The sequence below is a fragment of the Nasonia vitripennis genome, chromosome 1, assembly GCF_009193385.2.
Source record: "Nasonia vitripennis strain AsymCx chromosome 1, Nvit_psr_1.1, whole genome shotgun sequence".
NCBI lineage: Eukaryota > Metazoa > Arthropoda > Insecta > Hymenoptera > Pteromalidae > Nasonia > Nasonia vitripennis.
The window spans coordinates 36,402,800-36,422,353 of record NC_045757.1 but is presented as its reverse complement, the minus strand read 5'-3'; the positions used below and the strand labels follow the sequence as shown (position 1 = coordinate 36,422,353).

The 19,554-nt window shown below is 47.5% G+C and overlaps 1 protein-coding gene across 2 annotated transcripts in view; it reads right to left on the bottom strand.

The window, feature by feature from the left end:
• LOC100678771 overlaps window positions 1–19,554 on the bottom strand; it is a 105,010-nt gene that overhangs the window by 49,201 nt on the left and 36,255 nt on the right. Inside the window, exon 1 of one of the 2 annotated variants that reach the window (XM_003423778.5) lies at window positions 6,624–7,715. The exons of the other annotated variant lie outside the window; for it this stretch is intronic. Coding sequence (XP_003423826.1) covers window positions 6,624–6,643 — 20 coding nt within the window. The 5' untranslated portion in view covers window positions 6,644–7,715. Of the gene's footprint in view, window positions 1–6,623; window positions 7,716–19,554 lie in introns of those variants that run through there. 2 annotated transcript variants of the gene reach the window in all.

Genomic DNA, 19,554 nt, shown 5'->3' with positions numbered 1-19,554 from the left:
ATTACGCCGACCTTGTTTTCTCTGATTGGATTGCCCTCGAGTAGCCACCGCCTGTGTGTGTGTGTGTAAGTGTGGCCGCGACTGCTACAGAGAGCAGGTGCCTCATCGGCTCTTTTCAAATTTTGACGCGCGCGCTGCACTTACGCAAGATAAATCAACTTCGATCGAACTGTCCCCCAGCAGGCATTATCAGGAGGTATATGTACCCTCGAGAATCCATGTGTGTGTACGAAGAGGCTGCATCGGCTCGTTGCAGCTTAACGCGTGAGCGCCGCTAAAATCTTTCCTGTGTTCGCTTGTTATTCATATTAGCACATGCTCCGTCCCTGGATTTACAATATTTGCGCGGACGGCGACGATTTTTTCTACCTCTTCTCCTCCTGCTCCCTGTCGTCGCCGTCGCAGGAGGAGGAGAGAAAAAAATGTGTGTGCGCAGAGAGATCCATTAGGGAGATCGCGGTTCGAAAGCAAGCGACTCTGTTTTCGTGTGTACTCGCGGCTTGTCAGCGTAATTGAGACCGCGCGATGGGGAAACGCGAATTTTTTCGTATAAAAGCCGACAGGACTCTGTATAACGAAGTGATCCGAGTGTTACATACGGATACAGATAAGATTGAGATTGCGCGCGTATCGAGTCGATACGATCTTTTGCATAATACGCACCCGATGAGGAGCTTCCTTGGCGCGAGCTTACAGCGGAATTATCTAAGCGATGCGCGCTTCGAAAAACTCGTTTCGCGCGCTTAGTTTCGAGCGAGCCGGTTTCTTCGAAACGACGGAAGCCCTTTTATAGACCCGCGCGCGATTAGCTACTTATATCCTCTCTCGCTCGGGGTAATTAAAAGCCGACGAGGATAGAGAGAAAAAATTTTCGGAAGGCTCGCGTGCGTGAGTATAACTTAATTAATGACTCGGATTTCCGTTTGATGGATGGAGCCCGGTGCATTCTTCGGTTTAACCTAGTTTCGCGTTGTGTGCAGCGCAAGCCGGTAAGTAAGCCATTTATTCACGTCGAGATAAACACTTTCTTGAAAATTTTTAACTTCGAGATCGTAATACGCGCGCTCGCGAGCGTAATGAGTAATGAGGGTAATTATCGCATCGGGCTATTTACGGAAATAGCGCTTCGCTCAAAAATACGCTTGATTAATAACCGATCGGTAAAAAAATCGCTCGAAAGAGCTGCTGGACGTATCTGCGTACACGGATTGGGAAAAAAAAAACGAGAGTAAACAGACTCGGCGAAAGATCGGATCGGTATGAGATCGGAAAAGGAGATACGCGCGAAAATAGATCGTCTCTCCTACGCGCCTCGATTTCGAGTAAGAAAAAAACGACGCTCTCTCACCTTGAGAGCAAAAGGTGTAATAACTTCGCACAGCACACCAGTAACCCAGTGCGTGTAAGTACGGTTTCGAGTCTACAGGCTTGTAAATCATCGAGCCCCTGGTGCGTATACTTCCAGGTGGTTGTTTTCTATGCAGTTTTCGCGGCGGTGATTCATAGGGCATTAGATGAGATTCGAGTGTTTTCCACTCGCTGTAGCTTGTGTAATTCGGAGAGCGAAGGTGTAAATATTTCTCGGAAAAAGGCTTCAGAGTTACTCAAAAAGCCGATCGGTTGTTGCGCAACGTTCGATTTCTTGCGCTTTGGAATAATCTCGAAGCGGTGTGCATTATATAGGTATATGCATATGATCTATATTTACCGGCTGGTGGTCGGATTAAAAATGAAAGTTTTCACTTAGCTCTAATCTACAAAATTTAATCGCGAAATGTGGGAGATAATTGGATTAAAAATTGGTATTTTTGCAGACTATCGCGCTATCGCTTTCACGGCTACTATTTGGACGAGCAAAAATCCCACCTGTGCAAACGGTTTTTCATAATCGAACGTGTACGATTATTGGGTGCCGAAAGACCGATGTATTACGCAAAAGGTTATCGATAAGAAAATAACGCAGACTTTATGAATTATACAAGTCAACGTGCGTGGCTGACACGCAATATTCATTAGCCTGCAACAACACACATTGTCAACATCGGAAAGAAATCGAAGCACGAGAATACACACATGGAGCGCGAGAGGAAGAATTAGCATGGAATTAACGATAAGAAAGAATTTTTGCATGAATGACTAATTGACCTCACACACGCGATCCCTCAAATGCTAATCGACCGCTTGATGGAATCGCAATGAATTTTCTGCGAGACAATGCTGCTATACACTCGCGTTCTAAATTAACAAAGCCGATCTATAAAAAAATCGCGTGAGTTTATTATTACTCAACTAATCGAACCTGTGCTTTTGCTGCACGCAAAGCTTGTTATGCCATTAAACAGGGTTACCGCAGCGGGGAGATAAGAGAGTCGATCTGTGGGTGACAATTCGGCGCGAGATTTTCGGTGGAAAACTGTGGTGATGACTCGGCAGATGAAGTTAGATGGCACATTGTCGGACTATATAAATACATTCCACGATGTCAACAACGCTTATCATTTATATAACTTTGCTAAATATTTTCGGCAACAGTTTAGCAATCGATCCAAACAGCCGATAAGATCCGCATCGATAGGTATACCGGTCGGCTAATTACCGATAATTTTTATCCTCGAAATCTAACCTATAATACCAGCTCGGTTAAATCCCCGTCCACACACTCTCCGAAATTTACCGTGGCAATTTCGGAGATTCGCGCAGTAAATTTTCGAAAAAGCCATGCATATCCCCGCAATTCTATTTACACCCGCGTTTTCATTCAACAGTTTTATATTCCGCTGCACATCCTTCTTCTTCTCCAGCGCGAAGGCTTATCTTCGTAATCGGTAATCGGCGCGGCTTGTAAACAATGAAATTCGTCGCGTCGTTTATAACGTACTTGCGGATGCTGTGCCTTTCCATTGGCCGCTCTCGCGCGGACGCCGATAGCGCTGCACTCAAGTTAATTGGAAAAATTGCTGAATTTATCGGTCGCTTGTAATTTTTGAGAGCGTTGCCTCCGTTGGCTTTTATTGGCGAATTGATAGCTGGATTTCGTTAAGCTGTGCGTGTGTCTGTGTTTTGACTGTTGCACTCTCGATCGAGCTTTCTATTTTGAAAATAGAAAAAAGGCTTTTCGTTACAAAACTCCGTGAGATCTTAAGACACTGATCGATCAAACTATCTCTAGCGCTAATCGTTATCGGTGGCGGTGCAACTCCGCTCTCCTCGTTTATTATTCATCAGGTAGCACTTTCATTTATCTTTCATAATAGGCTCGTTAAATCCAAAAAAGTCACTCTCGCACTCGAAAGATAAAACGCCGAACGAAAAAAAAAGAAAAGACGACGACGAAAGAACGTAATTGGTCCAGCGCTTTTTATACACACACGGGAGAGCGTATCGCGGATACGCATCTCTCTCTCCTCCGCGTCGCCGTCGTGTGCGCGCATTACATCGATGGAAAAATGAGTCCCGATAACAGCGATATTTTCGATTATCTGCGCTGCAGCAATTAAAATTCCCGATGCCCTTCTACAGGCTCAATTAGGCCGCGGCGAAAAGCCGCGCGAATTTCGTCATCCATCAGATTTTCTCTCCTTTAACTCGGTCTCGAGTGATACGCGGGTAACGGCAATTAAGAGAAGTGTATAATCGCGCTACGGGAGTTTACGAAAATCGCGCGCCTGATAAGATGCGAGCTTGAGGAAGTGCTTTGACGCGAATACCGCTCGTAAAGCTGTTTCGAGATAGGCTGATGTCGTTTTTCGTCTTAATGCTCTCCGTTTCGGGGTAATTTCGCGGACAAATTTTCGGAGCGAAAACGATCGCAATACTCCACGGAATATGTAATTCTCGAGGAAAGTCAATATTGTGACTTTGAATGACGCTCGGAGTTGCATAGAAGAAATGCTACTATCTATTTGTCCACAGCTTCGTTGTTTTGCTTCGACTGGCTTATTGTCACAGATAAGTGTAAGCGACGAGTAGTAAATAATAAATAATCTGCGTGGAAGTTTTCTGCACTCTTCCATCGGAGATTTAGTCAAAGTGTCAATTGTAGGTCATGACCGAAACCGATACCGGAGAAATTAAACCCCGAAAGTAAAAGCCTTCACGAGAGTCACTGGCACGATTTATACAAAATATCTCTCTCTCTCTTACAAACATTCCAGACGCATCAGCAGAAGCGCCAAGTAAAACAAACTAGATAAACCCAATATCTTCAATAAAAATCGTCTGCAAATATCGTTTCAATTATACTGCGTGCGTGCCTCGTCGTCGAGCCAATAGCCGCTCGCGATTAGGCCGACAGTTCGTAATTGAATCTAGAGAGAGAGAGAGCTGGCGCGGCAAATTCAATCTCCGCGCGCTCGAGTAATCTGTCATCCCGTCAGTCGCCCACGAGAGTCAAAAGTTCAGCGTCTTTTTTCGTGATCTCTCTCGTACGCTAAGACAAGCAAGCTCGTGTACGATTTGGGTTACGATACACATACGCGCGCGACGCTAATGGCCTTGAAAGCGAGTGGCAGCGTTCGATGTACCGCGAGCGACAGATAAAACATGATGCCGATTTATCGAGCAATTGATTATGAAAATGAGCGCGCGCGCGCGCGGTGTAATTGGGCTGAGACAGGCTAAAAGAGAAAAAATTACACGACGGGTTACATTAGTGAAAAATCGCTGAACACACACGCGCTGTACTCAGCGGTTATTATAACGTTTCCTCTTTCTCTCTCACTCGTTCGTTCGTTTTTACCCGCCGATTTTTTGCCGATCTGCGTTCTGATCACTTTATCGATTAAACGCTTCGTTAACCGTCGGTACCTCTAGCTTCCTGACGCAACTACTAACAAAACTTATTATTACATCATTCATCACAGGCATCAGGTTAACGCGCAGCAGAAAAAGCGTCGTGCGTCGAAACGTATAAAAGCCGCTCCGTGAATAATCGTCCTCAAGACCCGGCGAAACGCGATAAACTCATCCCCGCGAGAATACGATCGAAGAAAGGCATCGGCACACGACGACGACAAAAGTCGAGCGCGAATTCGTTCCTCTCCAAAGAAGTCAATAATTGATTCCGTATGCGCTCGCGCGGCCAACAAAGACACGCGCAGACGTATGCGATATCCGATATAGGCCTGATGTCTGCACAAAAAACTCCCCGGCGCGTATGTGGAGCGTCGCGCGACTCGCTCGCAGGTATACGAGGGGTTGCGAGCGCGTATAGCACAAAGGACGTATAATGCGGAAGCACAATGGGAATGTGTATACTTGAATTATCGCTCGGTCGGAAGGTGATAGATGAACGAGAGGTGGCGTGATACAAATTTCTCCATGGCTATACGTTTTTATGCGGCTATACTTTTTCGATTATCGATTTGTCAGCCCCGACTTATTAGGGTGCGACGCGCTGCATCAAGTGAATCTTCGCCGCGGTAAATTGGGATCAGTCGCGCGCGCTCGTATTGTGGGAAAGTTTTATGTATCGCGCTAATGAATATGAGCGATTGTTTGCTCGGAAAAAATCTCTGCGCACAAAGCACGAGCGAGCTGGAGGCGAAAAAAAAATCGGGAGAATAGCCGGCGAAGCCGGGGATTAAGGCAATCGGGCGCGATAGGACAATGTCGCTCTCCTATTTTTCGCTCCCCCTGTGTGCGGCTAGAGAAGTGAGCCTCTGCACCCTTTTTTTCATCATCGTTCGCGGCGCGCGGGAACAACGGCTCGTCTAAATCCCATATCCTACCCACAAGGCATTTTCATTTTCGACTCGCTTGTAACAAGTCGTTATCGAATGCGTTTCTCGAAAATTTTGCACGAAACAAATCCGCATCCGAGTCTCGCCTGGCGGCGCGTCGAAATCTCGCAACAAAACGCTGTACCTCTCGCGTATACACTATACTCGCTCAGAGGAGAGAGAAGCATAACCGTCCGCGCGCACGATATTTCACACGTTATAACATTTCCGTGTTAGCTCGGGGCGTCGTCGCGTGAGCGCGAATAACACAGCGAGCGAGAGCCCGGCGCCACGATTCGCGCGAGAAAACGAGTCGAACACGTTCTTTCCGCGCGCACGCACGTGCGGACATATACGTGTGTGCATTTGAAATAAAAAGAGCGCAAAAAATAAGGGCTGCTGCTGCGAGGAAAGCCGCAGAGAGAAAACTGCTGCAGTTTACCGCAAGAGTCGAGTGACCGACTCTGCGTATCCGATACGCTCGCGCGTTTTCAGTTGTGAGGTTTGGAATGAGCTTTTATGTAAGGCAGATCGATGAGAGTGTCGAGACAGCCGTAATGCGGACTAATTTCGGCTGTTTACTCTGGGCGAGATACAGCGCAAAATTGCTCTTTCTCGAGGTGTTTGAGCGCACCTGTCACTGTTCACCATCCGAAAATCGCGTGCGCGCACCTTTTACGCGCGAAATTCAAAAAGCCGTCCGCGCACGGCTTATCGCTCGCGGCTCGCGTTATCTCGCGGCCGATAGCGAGCACGCGCTCTCGATTCCCTCTCTGCACAATAAAAGTACACACACGCAGACAAGAGAGCGAGAGAGACGAATAATACACGCGGCCGCTCGAGAAAATAGTAGAGCGAAAACAATGGAAAAAAGAAGGAGAAGTGTATATAAAACACACTCACGTGCTTAAAGTGAGACGCATCCAGGCGCGTTGCGTCAGCAGCGTCGACGCATTGCGTCGGGCTGGCCTTCGGAGCTGCTTTCAAAATCCACGCATCCGCCACCCCGCAGACCCTTCTCTCTCTCTCTCTCTCTTTCTCTCCTTCGCACTGGCCGCGAAAAAGCGTTTTTCTCTCCCCCGCGACGCACTCTCGAGTCACACTTTATCCTCTGAACACACACTGGTGTATATATTTAATACAACGAAATTTTCTCGCCGCAACACTGCAATAAGCTTCCTCAGCTAGTTTCGAACTTTCGGCGCGCTCACTTGTAGTAGGTGCAATTAACGAACAGGAAAAAGGTGAACAAGAACAAGAACTAAAATGCACTTTCTCCCTGGCAACAGTTAGGCGGCGCGCAGCTGCACTTCACTCGGCGCCGCTTGGCCAGGTCTCCTCGACTGTCCTGCACCGTCGTAACTATCATGCTCTCGATATGCTGCTCGTTCGATAATTTCTCTTACGCTTCACGCCAGAATCGGTTCCGACACTTGTGGCGATGGAGCGCGAGATGCTACCTTCGAGGCGGCCGAGCGCGCACTGATTTTTAGGCAGCGCCAGCGGCGGCGGCAGCCGACTCTCTGCCCCTGCTGCGGCGGCTCGGCGGCGCGGCCAGGCCTACTGCTGCCCGCTGCTGCTGCTGCTGCTGATGCAGGAGAGCTGGAAAGGCCGCTGACGGAGACTCGCAACGCTGGGGAAGCCGCCGGTGCAGCTTGCGGAGAGCTTTTCACCCTCATTAATCAGGAACGAGCTTCGGTCGATTTCGAATTTTTTTCCCGATCACTCCGAGGAACAGCGCCGCGAGCTCGCGGTCAGGTCTTCCTCTCGCTCATCTCCATGGCCGGTAACTGTCTAATCGCTCACGGTGCAAGAGAATGAGACACAACGAGAAAGCGCCGCAAGCTTATTCTCTCTCTCTCTCTCTCTCTCTCTCTCTCTCTCTCTCTCTCTCTCTCTCTCTCTCTGCGGCCGCTCGACGCGCACACGGTACACGTACTAGCAGCGAGTACCTCTACTGCGCGGCGGTAGGCCGGATAGGCGAAAGACGTCAGCGGCTGCTGCTGCTGCCGCTGCTTACCTGGCGCTCTCTCGCCATCCCCACTGCTCGGCTCCCTGCTCAGGTAGTATTATACACGGTTTCTCCTTCTCTCGCGGCACCGTGCGCAGCGACGGCGGTAGCTCCGTCTCGCTTTATCTGCCGCCGTCTCTCTTTCTTTCGTTCCGTCCCGGCCCCCACTCCCCTACTGTGTGTGTACTGTAATATTGAGAGAGCTGCTACACTCCGCGAGGCTTCGCTGCGTGTATAAGTGGATTACGCGGGCGCGCGCGGGGAGACTGCTGCTCCGAAATCGAAAATCATTGCGCTACGGTGTGTATGCTCTGCGATCTGGAGTAGGAAATCGGCACGCGCGTGTGTACAGCCCCCGTCGTTGCGAGTATGTCTCGTGGGTGTGTGACGGTAAACAAGTATTTTTGCATTTGTTCAGAGAGATCGATGGAAACTTGAACTTGTATCCAATTACCGACCATGGCGAACGCTTTCGATTGATCGCGCGAATTGACAATAGACTTCCCCGAACGGCGATAAGGGACAGATTTCCCGGTAATCTACGTATCGCATGCAAAACGTTAACCTCCGAGATTGCAAAAACAGAGCCGCCCACGCGGAGACTAGAGCCCCCCTCTCAATTGTTACGCGCGTGTATAAAAATCACGATGCGAGAGCCTGAACAGCTGAGCGTCGGTTAGTGGTCCACGCACTCGTGTATCGAGAGTGAGAGAGAGAGAGAGAGAGAGAGAGAGAGAGAGAGAGAGACCCCACCGCTCGAATAAGCATATTATAGCTGCAGATAAGCCGGCGTCGCTCGCGGGCCGCAATCTGAAAGAGCTTTCGACGAGTCAACAACAGCGCGCTGCGGCACGCGCGCGAAGAATTCCTGCGTGTGCGTGAGTTTTTTTTTCTCTCGGCTGTGCGATACTTTATTGCACTTTCAAAATCGGGAAGTCTATGCAAATCGCCGCTGGGTTTGCATGTTATAAATTTTAGGCGGGATATGTGTGTGTGTGTGTTTTTTTTTTTTTGTTAGTTCAAAATTAGACATCGACGGTTTCGTAAGCGGGAGCCAAGGCTTTCGGCTGTGAAAAAATCGTTAGATTTCTGGATTATTCAAAAACTACGAGCGACCTCATTGTTCGTATAATAAATTCAATGCCAATCGTATTTTCTAAACCCGGGATTCCGAAATAAAGTTCGAAAACTGGAATTTACGCACGTTTCGAGTCCCATCGCGTGTATACCGATTACACCGAGCATCGTGAATTTCCAAGCGTCCGAAATCGTTAAATTTGCATTCGAGTATGAACGAAGATATCAAAGCCGAATCTGACTTTCATATCCAACGCGCACTCGCCGATTGGAATTCCACGACAGCAATGCCTCCAATTTTCTCATCGAGCCGGTGAACAATCCCGCGATCACAATTAATCCACATCGCAGGCGCCGAGAGAATTCCTCGACGAAAGTCATAGTGCATAATTATCGGCTTTCCGCACGCGCCGCCTATACCGCTTGCGTAACGCGGCACGCACGATCTCGTTATGATGATTATTGTGTGCGTATTTATTTAATGGCCGCGGGGCTTACACAACGCCCACGTACGGTCGTGCTTCGGCGCCGTTTAGTGGAGGGAAAATCGGCAAGGGTTACAAGTGCGCGCGGCGCCTCGATTTATTTCCCGCTGGAATTCCGCGTTGACGAGAGCTAATTATACCGAGAGCGAAGTGTAGTGTATCAATTTTTCGAGATTAATTGTACGCTCTGGGAAATCGGTTGAGTTTCAGAAGGCTGTGATTATCGGAGGCATGATGAAGAGATCGGTTGCGCGGAGACAATCTCGGCTGATCGCATGTTAAAAATAGATCCGAATCGACAGGTATCTCTCGAGGCGAGAAATATCACGGCGCGCGCTATTCAAATTTATGCTAATACCAGCGCGTTAAAACAAAATATTTATATGTAGATGTATGTGGTCCACTTCGCGCGGGAAAGCAACGGCTCGTTTCAAGTCAGGTTCTCGATTTTTTTTTTTCGAATCGATCGATCGGTAAATAATATTTCTCTTCGACGGCGGTGTGCGGAGAAAAAAATCGATTCGAAAATTGTTTCGCATTCATCGACAGAGCAACTTTTCATTGATCGGGCTACTGAACCGCGGCTGAGTTTCTGACAGCTTATATACGTATACAAATTACACTCGTTGAAATCGTTGTAAAATCACCGCGGCAACACGCGCCTCAGCTAATTACTCGTAATACACATTGTGCACAAAACTCAGCCTTAAGTAATCAAGCTACCGTAAAAACTCGATCCACTTACGACACACAACAGCTGCTTCTAAATTTACCCGCGTATTTGGATGTTTGCATTTCGTGGCGGCCGAAAATACACCGTATAGAAAGCCGCGCGTCTAAAAGGCGCAGGAAAAACAATGGGGAAGCGTCGAACACGAGGCGGACGACAAAACACGTACAAGCGAGGAGAAAAGGGGAGAACGAGGGAAACGGCGACAAAGCAAGAGACTAGCGACGAGATAATTAATTATCAATCGACGTCCGAGGCTGATGGCGCTTTTTTTTCTTTCGGAACTCGTGTTCGCGTATCAGCTCTTTTATTGTTGAGACAACACGCTGCGAATAGGCCATGTGCGGCCATAAGTGACGTCATGCGCGGAAAAAAAGGAATATTTATAGCAGATTTCGGATGGAGGACGACACAGTGTGTCTCTTATCTGGCGATGGCTTTAGGTGTTGCGAGATGTGTTACGTTGGTTTAATGGATTGTGTAAGAGAAAAAAATCCAATGTATTATACAAAACAGTTTTGGACTGGCCCTTCCACAGACATCCTTCAGCTGCTTAGTATCTGACTGACGACTATAGGTGGCGCATAGACATTTTTCCATTTCCCTCATGACAATCCGCGTAAGAAATGTATTTATAGAAGTGTGCCACCTATGTCGAAACTGACTTCAGTTGGGCGTTTTTATTGCTTGAGCTGCTTATACTATAACTGCGACAGTCTTGCTTTCATATGAATGGTGGCCCCGTGAGTTTCCCTACGAGAGAAAAATCACGAGGCAGTTTTGCCACGTCGATTAGACACAGTGTTCCTCGAAAAGCACTCTACCTGGCGAACGACAAAAAGGGGCATTTAGTCATGGGGAGACCACAGTCGTTTCACGGTTCGACGTGTACACGGCACTTCCGTCAAAATTCCCGAGAGTTGTCGTCCGAGACCCAGCAATTTTTCACCGGACTTGCTCATCAACTGCGCATAGACGTGAAAAATTGCTAAATAAAAAAATTTTCTTCCGCTCACAGTGACTTGAAACTCTCAAAAACGCGCGCACAATGCCAGTTGTTTACCTGCGAGAAATACCTAAGCAATGGCCAGCAGGAAAACAACAGCTAATCATTTAGGCTATACCAAGAACCCAAAAATGACAAAACGGTGTTTAACATGTCGGTCGTGTGCCATCTCCCGGTAAAGCCAATAAATTCCCGGCCAATATACGGTATACCAGGTGTCCGAAAGTCGTTACAAAGTCAGGAAAGAACTCGGCTAGCCCAAAAAGCTTATCAGTTCTCTGAAGGGTTCGTCCTGCCATGAGCGATAAGACCCTCGCAGCCCCCGGCGCGTTTGATCGTTGCGAAACACGCGCCTGCTGTCCAGCTTATCTCCGGGAAATCTCTAGGTACTGCGTGTAGCTTTCGAAACGGCCGTCACGTGCTGCGCGGGTGCATACGGAGGACGACACGTCGGCGCGCGCGCGCGTCCGGCTGCTGCGCGGGAAAAGCTGACGTGTTCTCCTTGGACGGGGCTATATGGATCGTCGCTTCGCTGATTAATAGGGATTTTAGGACGCTTCTTCTGGCTTTTGTTGTATTCGTCCTCTCGAAGAGTTACACGAGAGATGAACGCGTCAAAATTGATCGAAACTTCCTATAAGGCAGCCGTCGGTAGGCGGCGATAATCCGAAAACAGCAGCCAATAACAACAGCAGTCCCCGGGAGCCGTGAAAGAAAAACCTGCAATTTCACCGGGCATAACCAGCATGAGAAATGGAGAATTCGCATCGCCGCCCACTTCTCTCGCTCTCGAGCACCGCATTCCGAAAACAAAGCTCCGTCCCTTTTCTCTCTCACTGCGGAAACTTCTCGACCTCCTTATCGAAAAACACTGTGGCGAAGAAAAAAAAGAAGGAGAAGAAGAAGAAGAGAGAAAAAAGAGAAGCCTCGGAAAAATAGCCGGTCAGCAAAAGCGCCGGAAGATCGAGACGTCGGCTTAATTACCAGAGGGCGACAAGTGTCTGGAGAGAGAGAGGCACCTGCGAGAGAAAACCCGGCATAAATCATTTCGGCCGGCTTTTGTTCTGCGCGGCTCTATGAGGTCTCCTTTACCCGTCGAAATTTACGGGGGAAACTTTTTCCAAGGAAAAAGCGCGCCCAGGTAACGCCGGTTTTATTGCCGAAAATTAGGTGCAAAAGGCCGCCGGGAGAATGGAATGCGACGTCATTATGCCGCAATTTGGAAAGATCACAGCGAAGTGGAGATTAAGGGACGAGGGTGTTCTTGCTTACGGTTTATTGTCTCTCGAGAGGACGTTTATTGGATTCGGTGATTATCGGAGGCGCGAAGCCGTTTACGCATAGCATCCTTACACACGACCAGTCACGACGCTCTTCTCGGTATACTATACACGCATTGACTCAGCGCGTTTATGGAAGAGATAAATTACGTTCTCGGAATTATGAAATATCTAATTAAAAAAAGCCGATTACGGCAGCGTTTGATAATGCAGCGAATTCGGTGCAGACTATCGCGCGCGGCCCACGCATTTCATCTTCTTCCGCGCAGTGAGTCAGTCGATAACGCGCGCTATTTTAATTTCTCATTCGGCGTAACAGCCTCGAACGTCCAGCAAGAGTCTATTTCAATTATTGCGGAAGATGAAGGGTCGACAACCTCTCCTACGCGAATTAAAACGTTTTCGCAGCCGGTCGCTATACCCGTCTGAAACTCAACTCCTAATTCGATCGATTCGCCGGGTACAGAGAGATGAGCACGTGTGTGTGTGTGTGCCGGCGGCAGCGGCGGATAGGAGCGCGAGCTTTTACAAAGGAACTCCTGGAACACATAATACCGTTTTGCCGCGCCTCGAGCCCTTTCTTCCCTCTTGGAGATTCGACGCTCGAATAACAAGGTCGACGACGACGATCTCTCTTATACGCTGCGCCGTGTCTCTTCCTTACGACGGGGTGTAGACACGCGTGTGCGACGCGGGACAAAGAAGTGTGCCGACGCTCGTTTTGTGCGGGATACGGGGACGGGCTGAGATGATTTGTGGATTGGATTATGGGGTTCGAGTGTAACAATTTTTTTCTTCAGATTTTTCGATGTTGTAAATAACGTTTGAAAAATAATTAATCGAGCGAGCCTCTCGACAAACAAAGCTCGCGACAATAGGCGTGTATACGTGAGTCGTCGCCGCGGAGCGCTGCAGGTTTACAGCCTCTCTCGCGGCGTATACGGTTGCTCAGACCGCATTTAATCAGTTTGCGGTCGCGCGCCGGCTGTACATACGTATACTCTCTTATGCGGCCCTTTTCTGCCCGACTCGCTTTACTGTTTCTTCCAAGAGACCGGCCATTATCGAGATGAGATGAGGTTGAAGTTTATTGAACTTGGCTTTTCGCCTCTGTATGTGTGTAGAGAAAATCGGCTCGATTTTTTCGCTCTCCGATTTACAATCACATTTCTAAGCTCATCGGATAGATTGCTCGATCCCCTTTAAAACCCGCACCCCACACGCGCTCTATTCTCTAGGCGAGTCGTGGGACTCGTAACTCAACACCGAGCGATGTGCACGTGAGCGTTATTTTTTCGTCCTGCTCCGATCGCTCATGCCAAATAAGCACGTGTCTTTGAAAACGCTCACGCGTTCGGCGACGGCTCTTGTTTTTTCGAAGCGAAATCGCACGCACGCGTGTTTTCTCGATGTTACAATGCGGTCGCGGAGGCTCGCACGTTTTTATGGTAAAGCGTGAGCGAAACGATGACTTAGTTCTGTACGCTATATGGACAATAATATCTAGCGGAGTAAACAAAAATTGTTGAGAAGAAAGAAGCGTAAACATATTTTGGTTTGAAAACAAGGAGCCCGCGTTGTTTTTCTCGGAGGAAACAATGCAAAAGCGGCGTACGGTTCAGCTTATAAAGAAGCGACTTTATTAAAAGCCTAAAGTCCGAGGATATGCCCGCGATATACGAAACACGAGGAGAAAACACAAGCGGCGATAGAGTCATCGCGCGGCGAAATCTGTAGCAGTATAATACTCCCGGAATATCCGACCGTCGCCAGGTATTTGACTAATTAATAAATTTTTTACAATACTGCTAAATGAAGACGTGTAGCGGGACAACAAAAAATCAACACATAACCGAATCCCAAAACACGTGTATATATACCCTCGCCCGATATCTCTCTCATATCTCTCTCTCTATATATATATATATATATATATATATATATATATATGCATGCTGCATCGTTAAATTATCAGAGACCCGTGCGTACCTCGCGTTCCTTTATTTTGACAAAAGCCAAGGCACAGCGTAGGCATCCGAAAAATTCGCGCCGTATTCTCGATCATAAAAAATTTAGCGTCTATTCCGCCAAACGATCCTCGACTGCATCGCGGTGTATAACTCGATTAAAAAGTTGCGCCTAATCTTGGGCCGACATCGACGCATCGACGCGCGAGAAAATTTCGGTGCGCGGGAGAGCGAGCCTTGTAAATCAATTAGCCGAGTGGCGCCGCGCTTCGCGTAAAATGAGATTTTTATAGCGAGCAGCGAGTCGAGCTCGATAACGACGATAATATAATGGTCCGAGTAGCGACGGGCTTTATGATTCCCTCGCGCGAACGTCGGTATTACACGAGAAAAATTTGCCTTTTCGTATCGGGAGTATTATGCGTTTGTAAGTTCAATTTTCAGCTGGTTTACCGAATTCGTCCCATAAACTTCCCGCTAATAGACTCACAAAAATCCGAGGCGGCCCTAAAATAATGCGAACCGCCCGGTCGCGTAAGCAAATCCGCCGTAACTCAGCCGATACAATCTTCCCGCTGCAGCAGCTCTCCTCTCCAATAAAGCCGAATAATTCCGAGGAGACGGATAACGTATTCGCGGCGCTGCTTTACATTAGCCACCGCGAGAGGACCCACCGCCGCCGCTGCAATATAACTGCCTCTCGCGCAGGCGCGGTATAACAACGTTTCGGAGACTGACTCGGGGAATGACGATATTAAGTACTACCGCGAGTGTGGCCCGAGGAGGTGATCGATTTGTGAAGAGGCTTCTTTCATTCTCGTATATTAGAGGTTAATATGATTGATGATTTCTAATGTGCCTTTTTCACTCGTTACACCCGCATCTCCATGAGAAAAGCGTGACGAATTGATGACACAACGAATCGAGAGCAACTCCTTAATCGGAAGAATTCCCCTCGCGAGGACGACCATATATACATACGGCTCATACTTCAGCCACTTTACATGAAAAATGACCCGGTAAAATTGTGAGCGCTTCGCTCGCCGCGAGCGCGCGCGGCTAATTGAATTAAAATTCAACCGCAAACTACACGGGCGGCGAACAAAAAAAGCCCTTCGTCTAAATTTAGCCGCCGCCACCGCACAATGAAGCAAGAGCCGCTGACAACATCAGAGCGCGCGACTCGCTGCGCTGGCCGCGGTTTCAGCTCTTCCTCCGCTTTTCAGGAACTCTTTTATATGGCACTCAATGGCCGGTTCTGTGCGTTTGCCGCACAAGATTTCTCCTGTTTTCCCGCCGCAAAAATGCAGCCGATAATACACTTTTACGCGCTGAAAGGAGAAGCGTCACGTGTGCGGCGGTTTTTGTGCAACTGGAACGCGAGTCACACGCTTCCATAGGGAGAAGATTGGTTTTTCTTTACTGGCGTTTCGGCACGTGTCCTATCTTCGGCTGATGCACTATTGATACTCGCAACTCTTTACACTTTTCTGCGGCCGCATTAAAGAGTGACGTTGGAAAAATAAGGAGGAAAAGGCGCAACTGCAGCACTTAGCTAATTACGAGGACGGCGTCAATGGTGCGACACGCCCATATGCATGTTTACACGAGAGCTGTGCATCGATTATCGCCGTCGCGTATGACAGAGACACGTCAATGGCGAGTATAAGTAGCCTACTCGCGTACTACACACGAGAGACCCGAGGCGGAGGAATTAGGACGAGCTCGAGTCGATTACGCAAATGGAACGTAACGATAAACGTCGCAGCGAACCTTGACGCGCTGAGTTATTTCCACTGCGATTTCCGGGGATGTACCCCGAGATTTCGCTCTACAACGTGCAGTTCACCTCGCACACGCGTGATCGGTTGTCTCCGTTAATCAGTCAGCGACGGCGATTTCCGCTTTCCTCGAACCGACAGCTCGCTCGAGCAAAGCGAGCGTTACACCTCATTACAGGCGTGTAACACTGCAAAATATTTTAATTGCGGCGCGCGAAAACGTCCCGAGAACGTATAAGTGACTCGGCAGGCGATAACGAGCTGCGTCTCACTCTCTCGAACTGGAAAACCTCTCGCCGGCACCACACGACGAGATAATTTTCCCCGTCGGACAGTTATGGTACACGGGGTATTCGCGCTAACTGGCGTCGTTCGTCATCGAGTGATTCCTCGTCGAGCCGATAGTCACGTCGACGCGGAAACGCGCGTGCGACACATGTCACGCGAGCGAGGGTACAAGTCTCTCTCACGTGCGTATGTGCTGTGCAAAGATGATCGATGCCATCATCGCCGGCGGAGGAGAACCTACCGCAACGCGGCTGTAAATTTGTACATTTGCATTGCTGATATCGGGAGGTTATTGCGGAAAATCTTCGATTTTTATCTCCTACGGAAGATTTATCTTTGAGAAAGTTTTTATGCGCTAGAATACTACTGCCGCGGAATTTTGCCGAAATTTACGATCCTCGAGGCGGGATTTTTGAACCGTATCCGGGCCGTGAAATCGGGATTGTGCAACTTTAATTTACGGTTCCGCGATGATTGACACTTGCTTTCGAGTCGACACCTCTATCCTGCGAGAGGTCGGCGAGTTTGGACTTAAACGTTCGGGGAAAAATGACGAGGAGCCGCTCCGAGGAGGTGAGAGATTTCGATCGTCGGGGGATTAAAGGGTAATAAATGTCGGTGTTTATACGTCTATATGAACTGGTTGTTTCGCTAGTCAATCGACGTGTCGGCGGTAGGTCCAGGGTAAGAGTGATCCTCTGCCGGATTTTGAGACTCACCTGTAACAAAAAAGGATTATACGTCGTTAATTATGACTTTCGTTGTTTATTGTGTGTTGAATTGTTATCATTATCTAAGATTTGCGTAATAGTGGGACAGTTTGCGTTACAATGTCTGAGAGCCGGAAACGATGTCTAGTAAGATACGGAATGCGCGATTCAGTAGAATAATTGGAAAGCCTTATATAATTGTAATCGTACGATGATTAGATCCCGGTCGATATTGCGTTATCGTTGCAATGAATTCTCGGTAATTTCTGTAAACAGAAACGCAAAAGGTAATTCACACACACACACACACACACACACCCACGATATTTTCGCTGGAAAAAATGCCACTGGTATTGTAATTCAATTATCAGCCGCACAGAAGAGATTAGATAAAATTAGTCGCTTGTCATTGCCTATCGATATACTACTATAACAATTAGTCAAATTCTTAGTATAGCTCGCAGAAAGTGTCGAGCCCCGCACGCGAAGCGACTACTTCCTCAGTTTTAATAGCGTAAAAATAGCCGCCTCCGGAGATGCTATCGCGGTGGGGCACTTCAAACAAAAATTCCTTTCCACGGAAATATTTCAAGTAGAAGACTAACTATTGCACAGTTTTCTTTTTGCAGCGTCATGAAATCTACATTGATAAAGCGCTAATACGCGTTGAAAACTGCTGTACGGTAAATTCTCGCTCGATGTAAGTGCAAATTGACTGCTGTAATGCGACTCGAAAATTTCTATCGTCACGTCGTAGCTTTACTGTGTGTATTATTGTAAATATTGACATTGATATCGAAGCAATAAATGCAGTTTTGAAAAATCATATCACACACCGTTACATACTATAGATTTCCGATCTCGAGAAACAATGCGCTTAATTCTTTCTGGTTATTTCAATGGCAGTCGATAAACAGAATCTCTTGGAGTTTTTACAATCGAATAAGCCCCTTCCGAGCAGCCATAATAAAGAATCTCGAGATAAATTGGCGAACATTATTAGTATCGCGATGGTCGAGAACGAGCTGAGAACGTTCTGTGAATCACCCATCAGAGAAAACGTCACTCAATGCAATCGTAATATATAATCCCTTTCACGTGTTACTCGTGCGGTCTATAGCACGCATCGAATCGAGTTCGGATCTTCCCCGCTCCCGTTGTAAACTCTATTTTAAAGCCAAAGCGGCATTTATCTCCCGTAAACTTCAACTATTATTATCGCGGATAAATCGATCAGAAATATATATATATATATATATATATATATATATATATATATATATATATATAATCTTCGATTCGAGAGATAACGTCGCGGCTAAGCTATTATTTAATTGAGCTCAAACCGGCTTATTTATTGCTATTTTTTGTTGTCTGGCGACAAAAGACTCCTGCTCGTAAATGGCACTCGAAGAAGAGGAGGTTTTAATAAAAAGCCCGATAACACGCGACAGTCGAACGATCGATATTTGAGAAAAGGGGAGAAAAAAGAGCTCGTGTCAAAAACGCATGGGTACAATGGACTTTCTCCGCAGCCGCGAGGAGAGCTGCGTCCTTCGCGTGTGAATCATTAACCGATATCGTTTAACGGATAAAACCAGTCGCCGCTGCTATATACGTATACAAAGCCGTTACGTCACGTTATACTCCTGAATATGCAAAACATTGTCCTCGCGCGCGAAATAAAATATTCATTCTCGCCACACCGCGGCGCATCGATTTCCTTCCCCCTTTCTCTCTCGCGTATAAATTACACGCGATTTAGTGTTCGACAAGTCGGATTCTCTTTTTTCCTTCACGGACGCGTATATGATAACTGCTATTTACGCGAATTTAACACGTGTCACGATAATGATAAAAAAATGTGTTTTGGAAACTCTCGGACGATTGTAAATTCCTGGCTGCCGATTATGCGGAAGCGAATATAACGACTTTTGTTTTCGAATTCTTCCGATTTGTTACGGGAAGTCGATCGCTTTATCCAAAGAATTCAGGGCGATTAAAGAAATCTCGTGAGTTTGAAGAAACGAATCATTCGACCGTCTCTACGTGCGGAATGCGTCGAGCAAACATCAAACGCACTGCTGGAAAAAACGGAGGGAAGAGATGACCGCGGAAGATAAATAACAGCATTTTGATTCATTGTGCCATTGTAATAATTTTGTACAGCTGAATTAGAAGCTTCAAGAATCATTCGCAACTTTATCGTCGCCTATAGAGGACGGATCAAGCGATTAAAATTAATACGCGCGGATATTTATACCGCAAAGGATATTGTTATTTTCACTGAAATCGTCTCCCGATAAAACTCCGAGCTTTTAAATAAATAACAATCAACAAGATAACGGCGCCAACTTCAGCTATATTTACGACCTGCACCTCTCGAGAGAAAAAAAGTGAGCAACGGGAACAGGTACGGAATGGGAAATAAGTCGCACTGCGGGAAGAGAGGCGTCGAGCTGTGTATAGGTGCAATGCGGACGAAAACGGAGCTGGCGT